This window comes from Nesoenas mayeri (genome assembly GCF_963082525.1).
Source record: "Nesoenas mayeri genome assembly, chromosome: 10".
NCBI classification, from domain to species: Eukaryota; Metazoa; Chordata; class Aves; order Columbiformes; family Columbidae; genus Nesoenas; species Nesoenas mayeri.
In genome coordinates, this window is record NC_137560.1 from 8,046,891 (window position 1) to 8,065,613 (window position 18,723).

General features: G+C 38.1%; 1 protein-coding gene across 8 annotated transcripts in view; it reads right to left on the reverse strand.

Annotated features, from left to right (window-relative positions):
• Positions 1-18,723, reverse strand: part of PBRM1 (polybromo 1) — a 64,873-nt gene that overhangs the window by 15,723 nt on the left and 30,427 nt on the right. For 7 of the 8 annotated variants that reach the window (XM_080350328.1, XM_080350329.1, XM_080350332.1 and 4 more), the window contains 11 exons: positions 15,811-16,087; positions 14,637-14,742; positions 12,727-13,369; positions 11,681-11,892; positions 10,587-10,772; positions 9,014-9,171; positions 7,841-8,107; positions 6,308-6,453; positions 5,847-6,004; positions 5,006-5,189; positions 3,555-3,765 (listed from right to left, as the gene is read on the reverse strand). In XM_080350328.1, coding sequence (XP_080206454.1) covers positions 3,555-3,765; positions 5,006-5,189; positions 5,847-6,004; positions 6,308-6,453; positions 7,841-8,107; positions 9,014-9,171; positions 10,587-10,772; positions 11,681-11,892; positions 12,727-13,369; positions 14,637-14,742; positions 15,811-16,087 — 2,548 coding nt within the window. Of the gene's footprint in view, positions 1-3,554; positions 3,766-5,005; positions 5,190-5,846; positions 6,005-6,307; positions 6,454-7,840; positions 8,108-9,013; positions 9,172-10,586; positions 10,773-11,680; positions 11,893-12,726; positions 13,370-14,636; positions 14,743-15,810; positions 16,088-18,723 lie in introns of those variants that run through there. The other variant, XM_080350331.1, reaches the window with a different exon arrangement.

The following is an 18,723-nucleotide window of genomic DNA, read 5'->3' on the forward strand; positions in this document are numbered from 1 at the left end:
AGAGGACTGGACTGAGAAACACTGAGTAGCAAATAAGTGACTATTTTGGAAGGCCAGTAGAGAATAAAAGTCATTGTGTTATGTCACAGATTTCATCCATTATGCTGTTCAGAAACATCACAAACACTAGTTGAGTAAAACATTTTATTTGCCACTGCACATTTGAGGGAAATGCTTCCCCATTTCCTCCGGGGCCTTTGCAACCTCTGCCCTCCCTGGCTCCATCCTCCACTCTTCTCATCCCTGAGCATTCTCTGCTTTGCCTGCCAGACTTTCCTTTCTCTCTGGTGTTCAGCTCCCATGACTTAAGTAGCCATTTCTCCCTGCAAACCTCAAAGCCCAGCTGCACAAACAGGTTCACAACACATTTTGTATGTTGATAGGTAACAAAAGTTTTGCTCCTTTGCTTTTCCCACCATGGACACCCTGTTGAGAGCTCCTTGAAATTTCAGTCATCAAAAAAAATCTACCTATTCTGGAACCCCCTTTTTAAAGGTTCCTTCCAGCTATATTTGTCACAGGAGATCATAATTCACCCATACTATGATCTTAAAGCCCACAAATGTATCATCAAGCCAAAAACCCCCAAAGGCCCTTCTCATATCCCAAACATCATACATTTCTCACATATTGAAAAGTCTCATTGTTTCCAAATAGCCAGCAAGGAAAAAAAGCCAATAAAAACAGATGCAACTGTTTTCTTCCTGCCCTGAAATTCTGGCCACGTTACTGACCACTTCTCCTTGCCACTTTGATCCCACAGTTCAACACTCCTCTCTCAGCTAAAAACAAAGCTTCAGTGATACCAAGACACTCAAAAAGTCTTGCTCATCAACTTAAGCGAGGCACTGGGTAAACTGAAGCATACTTGCATGCTATTTTAAACTTCACTGTACTGATTTTCAAATGGCAATCCATCCTTAGCGTTTTCATTATGAACCTAAAGACAACACTTGTCTTTTGGGGATGAAGTCTTCTCAGTCAGTGTCTAAGATGGAGGAGGTGAAGAAAGCTCCATGCAGGTTCTGGGATGACACACAGGGCAGGCACAATGCATTCTGGCTTCTCAGGCAAGCCCACATTGGTAGATGAGATTTCTCAGTTCAGAAACAGGAAAGTTTAATTATATATTTGGCCTCTCATACATCTGTATTTCGATAGCTACAAGCTTATCAGCTGCTTTTCCCTTTATAGTGCCTGCAACAGTTTGGATAACAGTAATGTAAGGTAAAAGCCTACCCACCCATTTGGGAGGGTAAACAGGAGTTTGGGAAACTGTAAGAATTCTGAATTTGGTTTTTATCTTGTCCATTCCTTTACATCTCAGACACAGGATCTCTTCTATTTGAGTCAGATAACTGCATATTTGGTTTTAGTTGTGTTAAGAAGTAAACCAGGACCTGCTTTCATGCCTTTTCTCAGCTGTTTTGCTAAAGCAAATAATGAAGTTCTGCATCTTTCTCTATTTTAGGTTCAACCTGATTCACAGCAAACTGCAGCAGAAAAGCATCATTCATCTATTTGTCAAAGTCCACAATTCACTTGTCTCGACTCCTTTTATTCATAGGTGTAGCAAGAGTTTCTTTGTTAGCAGAAGGAAAAAAAATTGTAAAGTTCTGGGGTTTATTAGTTGTTAAATAAAATTCTATACATTTAAGAGAACATGAAGCAAACACATGCCTTTCACCTAGGAGCTCAGTTTAAAAGGACAGTTTTCACTAGGGACATAAATAGAACAGATAATGTGAAGAAGAAAGTCTGTTTCTCTGCTGTACGTCAGTTCTCTCCCCACTGGAGTTAAATTGTGCTCCGAGTGCCAGCTCAGACACAACGTGCCTTTTCTTTCCAAGCCAGCAGTGTGAGGAATCCGACAGGGCACTTGTGTATCCCCATTCACTTCTCAGCAGGCATTGCCATTGAGCCTTTTCAGTTTCCCTTATTTGTTTTTGTATTTTTTACTTCAAGTTCTAGACTTCAGAATTCACATCGGTCCAAAGGTACATATACACATGTTGGATATATCTATTGAGCCTGACTTCTGATCAGTTATCCTGAAAGCTCTGCAAGACTGTCCCATTACAAACAATTAAAAAATAAAATTGTGCAACTGTCTAACTGGCTTTTTAGAGAGATATTATATATTAGTGCTTAAATAAAACTTGTCAAGGTAATCTGAGCAAAATGTAGCTATGTAGAAAGAGAGAAAGCAAAGGAGATCAAAAGACAGTGAACGCTGCAGAAGGCAGTTTGAGGACATGTCCAATGATCCCTATTTAAACTGCTTTCAGTAGCTGCCAGGATTAACAAGGGTAATATTTTGATTTTTAAAAAGTTACCTTGCTCTTCCTAAAGTGTTACATGAGTTAATGCTGGTAACATGCTTTCTATTTGTAATACTCTGCAAGACTTCTCATGCTACTTCAGAAATTCAGCACACTAAAATAAAAGCAGCAAGACCAACCTTGCACAGCAAAACATGTTGGGTGGTCTGACCCCACGGTAAAAATCACAATCAAACCAAGCTAAAGCTTTCCACTTCATCAGCTCTTCTTGGTGACACCCAAAGACAGTTATTTCTATCCAGGGGTCACATCCTTTCCCCAACAGCCAAGGCTGCCAGCTCACAGCCAGTGCGATGCAGCAGAAAGCCAGATTGCTGGTTTCAAACCTTCCTGTTCACAGTAGGCCATTCCTGTCGCCTCTTCGACACTGGTGTTGGCTTGGATGTGGCAACATGATTACACAGATAAGGGGTCCAATCCATGTGCAACCAAACTTTTTTTGGTTAGGTTAATTTCCAGTTAAACCCTGCTTCAATACTCCGTTACACGAACACCAGGGCTTGTGTATGAAACACAGCAAAAGTGGGAAGGGGATCAACAGTGCCTCAGTTAAGTGGCAGAAATCACTCATGCTGCATTCAAGTGGCAAAGAACCACCATGATTCCTCATTTACTTCCTACCTATTTATCAGCAAATTAATGTGTAAGATTCTAAGACATCAGTTCTTCTGACTTTTTTTAACAAGTTCTTATTTCCAAGTAAGAATGGTTAACTCAATATTAAAAAAGCTATTTTTTTTCCTTTGAGGATGATACACAGCATTTTCTAAAAATGTAGCAAAACTGTAATACTCAAAAAGCTAGCTTTTTCAAAATTTAAGGAAAAGCTTAAAAGTGGGCATTAGATAAATTGAGATATACAATTAAACCCTTACATCCCAACTTTATGTTAAACATAAGGACATGGTATCTCTGAACAAGTGTCACAGAAAATCTACTAATTAGAAATAATGTTAACATATCCTACAAAGTGTACCCTAGATTTTCCCTAACTGAATGATTTCCTTTACAAATATTTTAATAGAATATTATCACCAAGATATCATAGTGGATACGCCCAAACTGTTCCATGTAGTTTATTCCATAGACTTGTAAACTGAAGTATAAATCTCTTCTGTGTGTATGATAAAATATTACAGTTGCTTTGCTTATTTAGGATGGGCAAAGAATGTGGAAAATAAAGGTTTAAAGTTTTCTCAAGGAGATCCTTACCTGTGGTGGAGTATAAGGCATTATATCCAATTCACTAGCTAATGGGGTCGGAAGCTGAGGCATAGAAGGCGTTTCAGTCATATCACCTTCCTCTTCCCCCATCTCTTCCATGTCCTCATCGCCTCCTTCCAACTCAGCAAATTTTGCTTCTAGCTGCTGAATCTTCTTTTCCAGTAGTGGAGATGGTTCCTTTTGAGGAATTATGGGTTTCCTGAAAGGTGGAGGAGGAAAACAAAAAGCAGATGAAAAATATGCTCATACCTTATAGGAGATAGCGGACATTTTTTAAGAGAAAACCAATCTTCCCTTATCACTGAAGAACACGGAAACAATGGTGACCCGGGATGTGCCTGTGCTTCCTTTCAGAAGACTGAGTAGAAAACATTCAGTGTCTGTGGCCAGTGTTTCATTTCAGTCACTTGATTGAAGGATTTTTGTTTGTTTTAATTTTTTATGAGTTAGAAGGCAATTTCAATGCAGCAATGCTTAATTTGTGCAATAGAAAGCAGTTAACACCACATCTTCCCTAGATTTTATATTTTATTTAAGCTAGAACTTAATATTTTTATTAATATCAGTGTTCACCAACTGAAAAGCTATTTGTTACCCATAATGAGGACTTAATTATTTTAATGACATTTAAAAGAATTTACTAATCTGATAAGGTAACGACTCTTTCTAAAGTCAGGAGAAGAAAAAGAAAACATCCACTAGTATTAAGACCATGAAATGACTGATTTTATGTGGACTTCTTCCCCAAAACTGAGATTAGTAAAAATTCACCTTCTCCTACAACTATGACATTTTTGGAATGTACTGGGTCTGTCTGAGATGGAGTTATTTTTCTGCACAGTAGCCTGCTTGGTGCTGCATCTTGGATTTGTGACCACAACAGTGTTGACAACATAGGGATGTTGTAGTTCCTGCAGAACGGTGTTGGCACATCCTCAAGGTCTTGTCTTTTTCCCACTCTGTGCCCCCAGCAGGCAGGCTGGGCTGGGGGTGCGCGTGGGTCAGGAGGGGAGACAATGAGGACAGCTGAGCCAAACTGACCAAAGGGATGTTCCATGACCTGTGACATTGTGTTCAGCAATAAGAGCTGGGGAAAGGAGGAGGAAGGGGAGACGTTTGGGGTTATGGCATTTGTCTTTCCAAGTAACCATTACCCATGCTGAGGCCATGCTTTCCAGGGAATGGCTAAACACCTGCTTGCTGAGGAAAGTAGTGAATTAATTCCCTATTTTGCTTTGCTTGTGTGTGCAGCTTTGCTTCACTTACTAAACTGCCTTTATCTTGACCCAGGACTTTTTATTGCTTTTACCCTTCCAATTTCTGTCCAATCCTGCTGGGGGAGTGAGTGGCTGGTGGGGGGGTGGCTGCTAGCCGGGCTCAGTCCCCTACAATAGAGAACACTGCTCAGGTGACCCCCCACATTCCCATCACATTTTTACCTAAAATAGTATATTTCATCATCTACAACTTTTGCAGAGAGTGAAAACCTCTTCAGCCCTTTAAATTTCTTCATTTGTTTGTCGCTTTCATTGTAGCGGCTCTCACAAAGAAAAACATCGTTTTCAGAGATTTCTGTTGGTCTGCAGGAGAGGAAGTCTTTGAATGACAGAACAGCACACTTTCCTGGAGAAATGAAAGAGCTGGGTAAGAAGGCAGCCACACTTGCAGGCTGTTTACAAAAAGCATGGAAATTCAAGATTTTGCCAGTCTCTTAAGTCTGGAGGATTCCCGACATTTGGCCCAACTATGGAAAACACACCAAGTGATATCTGTATTAAATAATGCCTCTCATGAGAAACCTACATGAACTCACTGCAGCTTTTGGATTTGTTTTAAAGAATGAGAAAACCTGCAAATAACAAAACCCCATGACTGCTAGTCAGTTGACTACATTTAGCGCAACATCATAACTACAAAACAAAGTACATAGTTATCATCTTATGCAACAAACCAAATTTCAACTTCCTTCTGAACTGACTTTCCAGGTAACACATATTGGAGTAATTATATTAACAGGCAAGAATCATGGAGTTTTCTGTTCTCTGGCTTTGATATACATGTAATTCCCTTATTGTAAGAAAACTTTCTTATAGTGAAAATTCTCACTGTAGGTGAATGCACATATAGGAATATATATTAGAATTGGATAGAATAATGCTCCTTCCCCACGCAATGTGAAAAAAATATACTTGGAATCAAGCCTACACATAGCTATAAATTACTTTAGATTGTGTAAGAAAAGAAAGAGTGCCCATTGGATTTAAAGCTGTTAATAATTACCCAAAATGCAAGTCATCGGACAAGTCTCCTCCAAGTTACTCAAAAACACTTCCTTCTTGTAAAACATTTTAGTTGGTTCATGTTCAGTTTCTTCAGGATGTATAAAGATTGGACCAAAGAAGTACGCAGCTCCATCTCGCACCCACATCTTTTCAATTCTGCAAGGAAAACCAAACCACTGATATAAATGAAAGGCCATCCGTCCTCAATGAGACAACCGGGTGCAGGTTGGTCAGGAAGACTGTCAGTGAGAACAGAAGAACAGCCTATTCCAACTGTACAACTGTATAACTTTTTTATTAGGCAGCTAAACTTCTGCCTCAATCTATTAAGAGCTTATAACACTTAGCTTCCTTCAGAAGATTCTTTTTCCCCAACCTCTTTTATACTTTTTGCAACAAGTCCATCTTTTGTCCAAGTTATTTTTATAGACAAACTGCAAATGAAGAAGCTGCACCTACCTTCCCACCCGAGGTCGCACTAACCCATGGGATTTTATGAAGACGCAGTCCCCAACCTTAAGCCACATATCGTTGTAGCAGAGCTGTTCAAAGTAATGGCAGCCAGGCTCTCCATTGGACATTTCTACTGGAACGTCTTCCTTCTCCTGCAGAAGAATATCCATTTAGAAACTTGTGGATGAATGAAAAACAAACACATAAAAAGAAGCCAGGTAGAAGTAAGAGACTTTGCTCTACCTTTATGTTACCAATAACAGGTAAACACTAAACAGAAATGTAGATGCGAAAGCGAGGAGCCTTGAAATCTAAAAATTAAATAAAGCCAAAGATACCCTCCATGTATGTCACAAGCTTTCCTATTTCACAGAATTGTAATTTTGCCAGAACAGTAATTTACAGGTCCTCTTCTGTTCTGCTGCTTCAAAGTTAACTGGCCAAGCCAAATCTTGTTAGCCTACGTTGTTGGTCTGTTTTGAAGTACAACATGCTTAAGAGGCAAGAATTGAGTATATGACCAAGTTAACATACATAGAAATTTAATGATTCAACTTCCATATATAATGATATAAATACTCCATGTATTGCTTGCAAATTGATACCATTTGCCCTATTTAATGTCTTACTTTTTAGTTAAAACTGACATTGTGCCTCATTTGACCTTCTAGGTTTTCAGAAAGCCAATGAAAACACAGGCTGTCTCCCCAAGGTGTGGAAGGAAAAGACACCAAAAATGTTTATTCTCTTGGTAGAAATAATTCCTTCTTTTGTCATCATATGAATAAATACCATAACATATACTAAGTGTCTGATTAAAGCTGACAATGAGCATGCCTGGTATTCTGTTCGGAGGTTCTGTTAAGAGAACTCAACATAAAGTGGCTTTTTTAACGACTCTGTTTATTTTTTCATGGCTCTAAATTTATTTTAGATATATTTATTTCAACTTAATTGAATTTAACACATTTATTTAAATTTATTTTTTGTCTCTAAATACAATAAATCATTTTACCCAGTATGTTGGACAAAAACATTCTTAAGCATTCTGACCATAAACTGCTAAGTTTTCAACCATAAATAGGTCACAAAATTATGTGTTGCTTACCGCTGCCTAGCTACTGGCTGTTTTACTGAAATGCTACACAATAAAGCATTTTAGTATTGTCATGAACTAAAACTAGACTTTCAGTTCTATTGATTCTTTAGGCTTAAGGGAAGCTTTACTGTAAAGTTGTATTTTTTCTTCTGAAGTGGTAAAAAAAACCCACCCCCACACAAAAAACAACTTTCACATGATCACAAGAAAGCATTTGAAACATTCGTAGAATCTAGCAAATATGTGCACAGTTTATTTTCCGTTTAGTCTATTTATATTTTGTATTTATCTACAAATGTGTTCAACATAATTTATAACATAAACATATTTCTTTATATTTTATTTTGTCTGGATGTTGTGGAACTGAAGTAATGAGATTCACACTTCGTCATTCTTTATTATGTCAACCATAATCAATGTTCCACTGTTATCTTCCATACCTTTTCAAGATGAAGGATACTTTCGTCCACCTTACTGTCCTCCAACGTTTCAGCCTGCTTCTCCTCATCTACTTTGTCTGCATTAGCAAATACAGAAGCAACCCGGACCACAGGCAGGGGTACATCTCGTGGGACAAATCTCACAGAGCTCACAGGCATAGTCCACAGTTTAATCTTTTTAAAAGATTTTGTTTTTGCAGAATAACGTGACTCGCAGACATAGACATCCTCATCTCTGAAGTTTTCAGGACACAATTTAAAATATTCCTGCAGATTGAAGAAAAAAAGATTAAATATTTCGGCAACACACACACACATATTCCCCAGACACACAGTGAAATCCCTCTCATGCTTCCCAGTTCTTCTCTTCATTTATATCAAGAACGCTTTTAGATTAATGAAGTCTTTCTGCTGTGCTCTTTTCTTCTAGTTTGACATTCAAGTTATACTAAAAATTAAAAGCAAACAAGAAATCTCGTCCTTAGAGGAGAAGCTAATTTCAGTACAGGTTATGTGAGAACAGTTAGGCTTTATTTGTTTACCAAAATGGTACATTAGCAAGTACAAGATCTGTAGCCCAAAACCACCTTCACAAGACTTCTGAGCTTTGACTTGGAAAGAGGACACGACCATCAGGGGTTTTTTTTTGGGGGGGGAGCTCCGTGCTCATTGATATGTGACACTGACACCCATTCACATACTTGGTGGCCGGAGCACTTTGTTCCATACAAACACACGACCTTCAGAACACTGGTTGAGATGTGTTGTGAACAAGACAGAAATCCCCAGCACAAGGGCGATGCGGAATCCAACTTGAGACAGAGATTAAACACTTCATCCTCTTACGAAGCCATTCAAGTCTCCCCTCTACCAAACCTACATCTACATGCTTTTATGGGAACATTTAAGTTACCTGCAATTTCTCTACTACATGGTCTGAGAAATCACTTAGCTAATTATCTAATAAACATATGATTCTACAAACCAACCAGCACCTGGAAGCACCATCACTTGAATGAACTACATATGTCATGAAGCAAATGAAGAATACAAACAGAATTATTTTACTTAAGTGTTAGTAGACTGTCTCTATGTTAGAATGCCTACAGCTCTTCAAGAAAACAGCGGAGAACATTCTATTTGCTTAACAAATTAGTCTGAATAGTCTCTCACCTTGACAAACATGACTACACATTTGCCCAAAATTTTGCTAACAGGAACTTTATTGTAATAGTCACTTTTGAAAACTTCTTTCTCCAAGAATTTTCGTGTTGCAAGATGAAACGTTTCATTTGGTCGATAAAACCAACAGCCATAGAGCCATTTCTCTCCTATTAAGAGAAAAAAAAAGAGACGTGAGAGAGAAACGGATGTAAAGTGGCATATTCTCTAGTGAGCAAGAAAAAACAACTATAGATTTGATTAATCAGCCACATAGTCATTCATACTGTGAGCAAACTGTTTCAAAACAGGACAAGATTCCGTAACTGTTTCAGTTAAGGAAAATCAGTTCATTTAAAAGCCAGGCAATTGTTTTTACCCCAGTAAAACCTGACTAGGCAAAATAAAGGAGGAATCAGTTCTTATTTATAAATCTTGATTTTCAGGCCTTGAAACAGCTTCACATTCTACACAACAATCATTTGATTATTTGAAGAACCTTGGGTAACTGAGCCACTCTCCGTAACTCATTCCACTCCTCCTAGTCACTGCATTAAAGGCGTTAGAGAGTTATTCTCTTTATCTGGCTATTATTTGGTGCTTATTCTCTTTATTATTTGGTTTAAATGTGTTGTACATGGACTTGTCTCACTCATTTTTTAACCTGCTGATATAATCTGCCTCCACAAACTCCTGAGGAAGCCAGGAAGCTCACTACCTGCTGTATTGAAAAGCCAAACACTTTCACGTGTTTTAATCTGATTTATTATTGTCAATGAGTGCCCACTAATTCTAGTACTGCTGGATTTGTTACATTGTATTTCTGCATTCAACTTATCTACCCACTTCAGGACTTTGTGGACCTTAATTATATCCTGCCTTACATTTCTCCTTTCCAAATTTAAGAGTCACAGTCTTTTTAATTTGTCCTTGTAATGCATCCATTCCATTCCTTTAAAAACAATGGGAACCAAAATGCTTCATTCCACTGTATCCCTCAGCAACTGCAGTTTCCAGGACTTCTGAGAGTGCACTGTGCTTATCTGATACACTTGCCACATCTCTGCCCTTCCTTAAACTTAAGTAACTACCGCAAACAGAAGGCATCACTGACGAAAGAAAAACAGTACTTCTTATGGCTTGATTTGGTCTAAGAAATCCAAGATTCATGTCAATTCTGAAATGTAACAAAGGCAAGCTCTGAAATTGAGTCATTCTGTGGAACGTTTGCAGTTAAAATGTGCCTGACTTTGGTTTGGATTTCTCAGTGCAGAAAAGCCCCAAGTGTTCTTCTGTGCCTAAATTAGAAGGAGCCCATCCTCCTTAGAACAGCCAGCTCTCTGGGATGCTTACCATTTGAGGACAGGTAGAGAAGAACAACAAAAAAGTTTGTACTGATCCAAGAACTTTGTATTTGCAATATTCTTTGGAACAAAGCAACTCAGAATCAAGAAAAATACTCACCAGCCCACACATACTTCTGCAAATAAAATAAATACCATTTATACAGAAAAGGCTCAAATTGGAAGTTTTAAATAGTAAGAAGTTTCACCGTATTGTTTTCCTATAGCAAAGACACCCTTACCAGCTGAGTCTTCCCATAGCCTCTCAATACAGACTATGTGAGGTTGCAAGTTGGGTTCCGCAGGCTCCACATACACATAATCTCCTACATGGTACATGCTGTTCTTGAAGCTGCAATCTTGGCTGTAGGTCCGATGCAAGCTTGACAGCCCAGCTGACCCAGAAGAATCTTCACTCTTTTCCGCTTCTTATTGGAAGAAGGGAAAAACAGACGTTAGCAATGCCACATTTCCACAATAGCCAAGGTTGCCGATATGAATGCCCCTATGCTTTGCTGTGTGCACAAGTGCCACATGATACCACATACATCCCTGTCACTGACTTCCAGCATGAAGGAAGGTTTAAGTGTGCTTTGTGCAGCTAACTTTTCTGCTACTGGTGCTGCTGAAGGTTGAGTTTCCCTTCTTTGGTCCAATTTTTCTGAGCCCTTCCAGTGAGTTAAGAAGAACCCAGTGACAGCAAGGAGCTCAGAAGCCTTCAGAAAGGCACATTTTGCTTTCTTTGGGGTTTTTAACTCTCAAAGGAAAACAGAAAAAGGGCATCGCAGCTGTTGTCCCCTTATAATACTGAGCCTGGTTGGAGCAACCAGACTTTACTGATGCTGATATTAGTGCTATGCAGGAAGACGAACCATGTTACGAATACAATTCAAGGACAGAGCTAACAGTTCTGCTCCCATCTGTGGAAAGGAACGAACAGAAAGCTTTATTCATTCCCCTAGACATGCTCCACAATGACTATATGGACAGTAACAGCCGTGAACTGTGAAACATAAAGGACCTACATAGAAGCTTTCTTGCCCTACATAATGGCTCTAATAAAAAAAAATTGTTTTATAATATGCTTGAAATAGCTGGTATGCTAATGTGTTCTGATGAAAGAGTTTACATAGGTTAGCATCTACCTACACCTCTTTCTTGAAGCCATCTGGCATGGTTGAGAAGGATCAAAATAAAATACAAGACCTTTGGTGGACAAGCAGACTATTAAGGTCCCTTCAGAAGGTGCAGCTGCAGCAACAGCAAAGGATACATCATATGCATAGGTATGTTTTTCAATTAATACATTTTAAATTAATTAAAAGAAAGTAGCTACCTCTCTTCTCCTCCTCTCTTTTCAGCTTATCCTCCTCTATTTCTTTGGGCAGCTTTTCCTTCTTTTCCTTTTCTACATCATTGTGAAGATGCTTGGTGGTATAGCTGAGAGCGGGTGACAGAAGAATCTCTCCATTCTTACAAAGTTCATCTCTAATTTTAATAAAGAACTGCTGAAGTTCAACTGCATCCTCGTAAATCTCTGAATCAGTCCTGTGTAAAAATACAGAGCAGAACCATAGTTTGTGTAGCATCAAATAGGATTCTAAACACACACCCATCAATCACTGATAAAACTAAAGCTTCGCTCTACCAACAGACTTCTGTGCTTACTCATAACAAGCAGTAGCAGAAACAGGCAAGTCATGCTCCACCTGCTACTCTGCTGCCAGTTTGTGTTATAGTTTACCTAAACCAGTATTGTTGTATACAGTCCTGAAATACCACAAAAATCAAAGGTAACTCATTGTGACCAAATTACTTGCCATTTGCCCTCTTCAATCTGTTAAGTCTTGAAAACTCAAGTAATAACATTACTATTAAGAAAACTGTCTTCCTTTAATTACCCATACTCCCGTTAGTAAATGTTTTAATATAATTTTTAACTCCTTCAGAGACGAGAACTCACTGATACATCCTCAAGTACTCTACCTGATTCAAATAAAACACTGCAAGAATTTGCAAGTGTTCATATTTTTTGCACCATATTACCATAACTCATACAACCGCGATTGCTCTAAAGAAGTAATCCACTAGTCAAGCAGTTGGTGAACAGCTCCTCTTCACTTCCTCAATTTGAAAGTTAGCACAAACCTGGTTTTCATGAGGTGTGCCTTTGGAAGATTAACATCAAAATTACCTCCTCGTTTTTAAACGAAAGCATACATTCCACTGAAGACCTGATAGAGCTTTTGAGATTTAGTTTTCTAAACACCCGTATCAAAGGAAGCAAAGACCTTAAAAAAAAACTTCAGCCTTTGTCAAACATTAACATGCAAAACTTACATGATAAGACAAAGGATACCTGAAAAATATGGCTTCACTCACCTGTTCATTCGCCTTGCCCTCTCCAGTACCTCAAACATATTCTCCTGGAACAAGTCCAATCTTCTATAGCGATTATTTTCAACATTTTTTCGGATAATATCAAAAGTCAGAGGAGGTTTATTGGGGAAATTAGGATCAACAGCAGGAATTTCAGCTAAGGAGTCACTGTAGCATCTGCCCTCATCATCCTGGTGGCTCATAACAGATACAAAAAGGTTATGGATAAGTTCTTGAATTAGCAAGGTGACATTGGGCACATGAGAATCCTCATCTCCTTCTATTTCTCTCCGAGTTTCAAGCAAAACTTTATGCAGGACCAGGGCATCTTTATAAATCAAAGATTCTGGCTCGTTATATGTGCAAGCATTATTGAACATCATTACAAAGTCCTCCACCATGGAGTCAATATCCTGGTATTTATTTGCCATCATGTGACTTCTGATCTTTTCCATGTCAACGGGCTTTTTAATGGTCACATAATAGTCAGGAAGCTCAGACCGAGAAGGCAGCCTCAAGAAGATGGCGCTCAATCGCCTGCCTCTTTTATCTGTGTAATTCTTAACAGCTTCATACACCTCATTCAACTTCTGTTGCATTGGAGTCATGTATTTCGATTTTTTAGGAGAAATGCCACTTTTTCTACCTAAGCAGACAAAAAGGAATAAAAAAAAGAAGAAAAAAAAGAAAAAATAATTACAAAACCAGAGTCCGCACACTTCTTTGTCCACCTCCTTTACATTGGAGAATTGCTATTGAAGAACTACTTTATGGTATGAGCAGAAGACTCACAACATGGAGCCCATTCCAATTTGTAGCTTCTTTTCTTTTTCATCATTTTATGAATATTTTTTTAAATGTTATTTTTGGCAAACACAGAATCATGCCTCTATGTGGTCCACCTTGCAAAGATCTCCTCAGACCATGGAAAACATATTTCCCTGCCTAACGTTATTAGTAACTCCTCTAAATTCAATTTGGTCTTACTAGCTCTACATGAATTTCTCTCTACAGCTGTTAAAATCCAGTCATCACAAGGTTTTTGCTATCACTAAAATTAAGCATTCTAAACATTATCAGATTCCCTTATGACAGATTTATGCCAAATTAGAGAGGGTTATTACAGGTAAAATGTAATATAAGGCATGGCATTATCAATCAGATTAGCTTTTTGGTTAATTCGGGCTCTCTGTTACTGCACTGCACAGTCTCTGCCGGTGAACTCCCTACTACCTGTATCTTACCTAAGAGCTGTATATTTCAAGTAGGTTGTGTGCAGTTATTTTCTTTAAGCTGATCTGTACAATTTTATCCTTCTCAGTTTGCTAAATTCTGAACACATGTTAAGGGGACGTAAGATTTGAGCAGTAGCAACTCTAGTTCATAAGGGCAACAGCTCTAGGAACAGATATTGTTGGAAATTTTGCTTTGGTGTTTTTAATGTTTTTTAATAATTTTCCAAGTAAAGCTCACATTTCTTTTATCATTCTGTGGACATCCCAGACATATGACCAGAGAAATTAAGAGATTTACTAAGTTTGAGAAGCACCTTGCTTGCCAGCAATCCAAACAGCACACGTTCATTGTGTTAATGAAGTGTTACTGAGCACATAATGCAGCATCTGACACTTTATAACACCACGTGGCTAAATATCAGTCATTCCAACCATTCCTAAGTTTTCTTTCTTCATTCTAAGTTACTTTTCTTAGAAAATGCTATATGCAACAACTAGTTTTTATTATATGCATACACAAAACACATTATTGCTGTCACAATTTTGAAAATATTCCACTTTGCATGTCAGTGTAAATTAGCATGTCTTCTATTCTAAAAGGAAGATCTGTTAATCTGTATTGTGGGGTTTTCGTAAGTGTTGAAATGGTGCATATAGCAATGTATGAGGTTGCCTTACTTAGCTTTAGTTTAGGGGATGCAACATCATCATCTTCAGCTAGGGGTCCCAGTTCTTTCCTTTTTTCTTTAAGGATCTTTTCCAGCATATGGGCATCATTGTATACCTATTAATCAGTAAAGTAATCAAAAACCAAAACAAAACAGAGTTTACCGTGTTCAGACTAGTTTAGAACTAGCCCCCAAGAAACATTTAAATGTTAGTTTGAAAAAGCTGAATGCAAAACCAAGTACTTGATTAAAAACAAGGGCTTATTTCTCAAATGTATACCTTCAATAGACTTAAATAGGTAAGCAGAACTGAGGAATGCCATCTGAATCAGAAAGATAGACAACTTGAATAAATTATCCAATAAAATTGCATTTCTATTCCAAACACTAGGAAATGACAAGGTGCAGTTGTCTTATCAACTTCTTCCTCAAATCATTATGCTGAGCAATTAAAGATCTCTTGAAGCATTGTGATTCCATCAAGGTATGCAGGACTAGAACAGTCTTCCCGGGTATTCCAATCCAACCCCAGTGAATACAACCTCATTCTGAAATCCTGTACAGTAGCTGGTCAAGTTCCTCTTTAGTAACAGTTGGAGGTTTCCTACCACCACTCTGTTCCACTACATCATGCTTACTGGCTAAGAAACATCACAATACAGAAACACTCTACAATACATTTGTAAGGGAAAAGCATATGCCTTTCAGAATCCTTTTGCTCCACTAAATAAGTCAGGTCTTTGAGTCTGATCTTTCACAGTCTCCACTTCCATGAAAACAAAGCCAGCTTCTTTCCAACTAATACAAGAGGTTCTGAGCTCCAAATCACATGCTGATGACTTCTCATGATTAACTGAGGTTGAATAACGAGAATTTAGGAATCAGCTTATTTTTTAAAACATAATAGGAAACATTGAGCTGACATTTTTTGTAGTGGAGGAACAAGTTTCGCTAACAGGAAATAAGTCTAACCTTTGCAAAGGAGTGTGTTTCATTTCATGTTCATACAACTATAGATGAAGACAATTTAAAGCTTTGGCAGAAAGAAAAAGTCATCTTTCTAAATTAGTTCAGTTAGCAATTATCATAAATAATGTAACAGCCAAAGCTAAACCATTCTAACATAACTTATATGTCTGCAAAGAAGCAGAGAGGTAAGTGTGACTGCAGAATCAGAACAGCACCTGGGAGCCCTCCTCGTTATAATGTCTCGCATTCCGGAACATGAGCTTCATGTCTTCAATCATGGCTTCTTCCCCTACGTACTTATCATTGCGGATATTGTGTTCTATCATTTTCAAGTCCATTGGCTCCAAGATAATTTTATAATAGTCTGGATAGTCCTTTTTGGATGGCTTAACCATAAACAGATCACAGAGCCGTCTGCCTGTGCCCGGTTCTCGAGCTTCCAGGACTGCATTGTACAAGATCTTCATTCGCTGCTTTCGTATATTCTTTTTACTGTTAGGTTAAGGAGGAGAAAAAAAAAAGAAAAAAAATAGATGTCAGGGGCTCTTCTCCACACTTCCAAAACGAATATCAAAATGACATTATCCTCTACCATGAGAAAACAACCACAATTGCCTAAACATACACACATTAGGACAGTGTACTAGAATCGCAGGTCCATTTGCAAACAGTGACAGTATCATATTTAGCAGTCTGCCAGATAAACAGGGAACAAACTCGGTATGATATTTTTCCTGTTCACCTTGAGTTTAAGTGTGGTACAGAATAAAGAAAATAACTAGTTTTCAAAAGCGCAAAGGTCAAAAGGAGCTCTAAGCACTTTCTAGTCACAAAAAAACCAGGTCAGGACTAGGCATCTGAATCGAAGACCTCAAGACCTAGTGCAGACAGGGAAAAACTCCTCAGCCTGCATATTCATGAATTCATCTGCTGAATACAGAATATCAGAGTCTAGAGCTATTCTGTATCTTCTTCAGTACAAGAAAAAGAAGAACATCAAGAATGTAGTAATAAGAAGGGTCTCAGTTGCTTAAATATCTGTCAACCACAGCCAAATGAAGCAACAAATCAATAAATTGCACCAAATCTGCAAACCCAGGTAGAAAATGGCCACATACATGCTGTCACTACAAACTTCAGTCATCCTATATGTAGCTATTATGACTGTCTCAAGAAATGCGACAGTGCAACCAAGACACAGCTTATCAGGAACACAGTTACACATGGCTCCCTGGACAAATACTATATGATCTACAAGCAAATCAGATAAGGGAGGGGAAATCTTATGTTAAGAATGTATCATCTCAGCGCAGATTCCACAGCACTTCCAGAAATGTATTCTCCACAAAGCACTTTTAAACCTGCTTCCAACTGCAATCTCTGTAAGACTTATTTGGGTAGTTATAAGTTTGACTACATTATCTGTAAAGACAACAAAGTCAACTATCTTCATTTGCAGAATGTACAAATCATCACTGTACAACTTGCTAGAAACCAAACTGCATGACAGATTTTCCATCATCTGCATCTGTTCCTCCTACATTAAAATCTACCTTGCCCAGCACAGCCTCATGCCTCAGATACCTCTTGCACCTTGGTGAGGTCAGCAAAATAACTAATGAAATTAATGTCAAAACCTGTAGAAAAAATTCAAAAATGTATCTTCCATAGGTTAAAACTTTTCTTCTGCACTATCTTCGCTGCTGGATACTGTTAGTTAGTGGTTCACACTAGCAAATGAGTAATGCCAGAACAGAGACATGCTTCCAAATTCCATATTTTAAAATGTCTCCAAGTTTTAATATTTAGTTCAATGAAAACAGGTAAAGCAAAACCAAATCAGCAATAGTAAAAGGCCTGCCAATATTCAAGATTCAGGTCACATATCTGATACACAAAAGGGGACATTCAAACAACTGTCTTGTACAGCATTATTATTTTCCCAATGGGATTAATTACGCCTGGGTTATTACTTTCCTTTTTCAGCACCACTTTGGAATTCCTCTCAGTGCTTCACTTCTGCCATCAGCAGCATTGATAATTTTCTTTTATTTCCTATCATTCAGCAAGCGACACTGATAACAAGTATTGAACTGACAACATCAAAAGCATTTTCAGCTTCTCTCCAGGCATGAAGAAAATGAAATAATTTTTATTTCCCTTACCTATGAACACAACTTTTTCTCTGTTACTGTTCTCAGATGACAAGGCCTGACAGATGCTTCTTTGAAGCATTTCAGTGTTCTGTCACCTTGTGTGACAGAAGCATATAGGATTAAAAGGACACTGATGACATTTGACTTGCCTGCTTATGCTAATAGTTCTCTTTAAATCTGAAGATCTCAAAACCAGACATTTTTGCAATTCTTTCCTTCCTGATCTTCATTTCATACTGTTGTCTGCCTTACTGTTCCAGTACTTTTCTTTCTCCTCACATCCCCAGACTGTACCACCTCCTAAACCTGTGTTAACATTTTCTCCGTTGAGATTTTCTGAGTGTACATTGTTGCACTTACTTGATTGCTCTTAAGTGAATCTTTGCTGATGCTCTATTTCATTCCCTTCTTCCCCCCACAACTGCTGTCACTTTGAGCAAAAAAAAGAACTAAAAATACAGGAAGCTGAAGCTCATAAGCCACACCAAAGAAAGATGATGAATTATAGCTTTACACTGGCAGTTGCTACCATTGCAATAACATTATCAGAAGGTGGGACTTATTCCAAATGATACCATGGGGCAGACTAGAGAAACTATCACCTGTTGGAGTGAAATACAACACTAACATTACACAACAGCTGTCACTGTTAAAGAATACTTTCTATAAGCCATCATTAATGCCCACTAAAAGAGGATGGTTTAGATCATTGTGAACTTTGTTTACATTACAGTATCCAGAATAATCAACATATTATATACTCAGTTTATCTATTTATTTGTCAAATACCCTCTTCAGCCCAGCTGCCAACAGGTAAGTAACCAAAGAGCGCAAATTCAGAAGGGAGAGTAGTCCTCTAATATTCACGGTGAATTCTCGAGCAGAGTTCACGTCATGCAAAATGAAAATATTTATTCCAGGAGATTTCACCAAATAAAGATCTTTGTAATAATAATTTGTAATACTATCAAC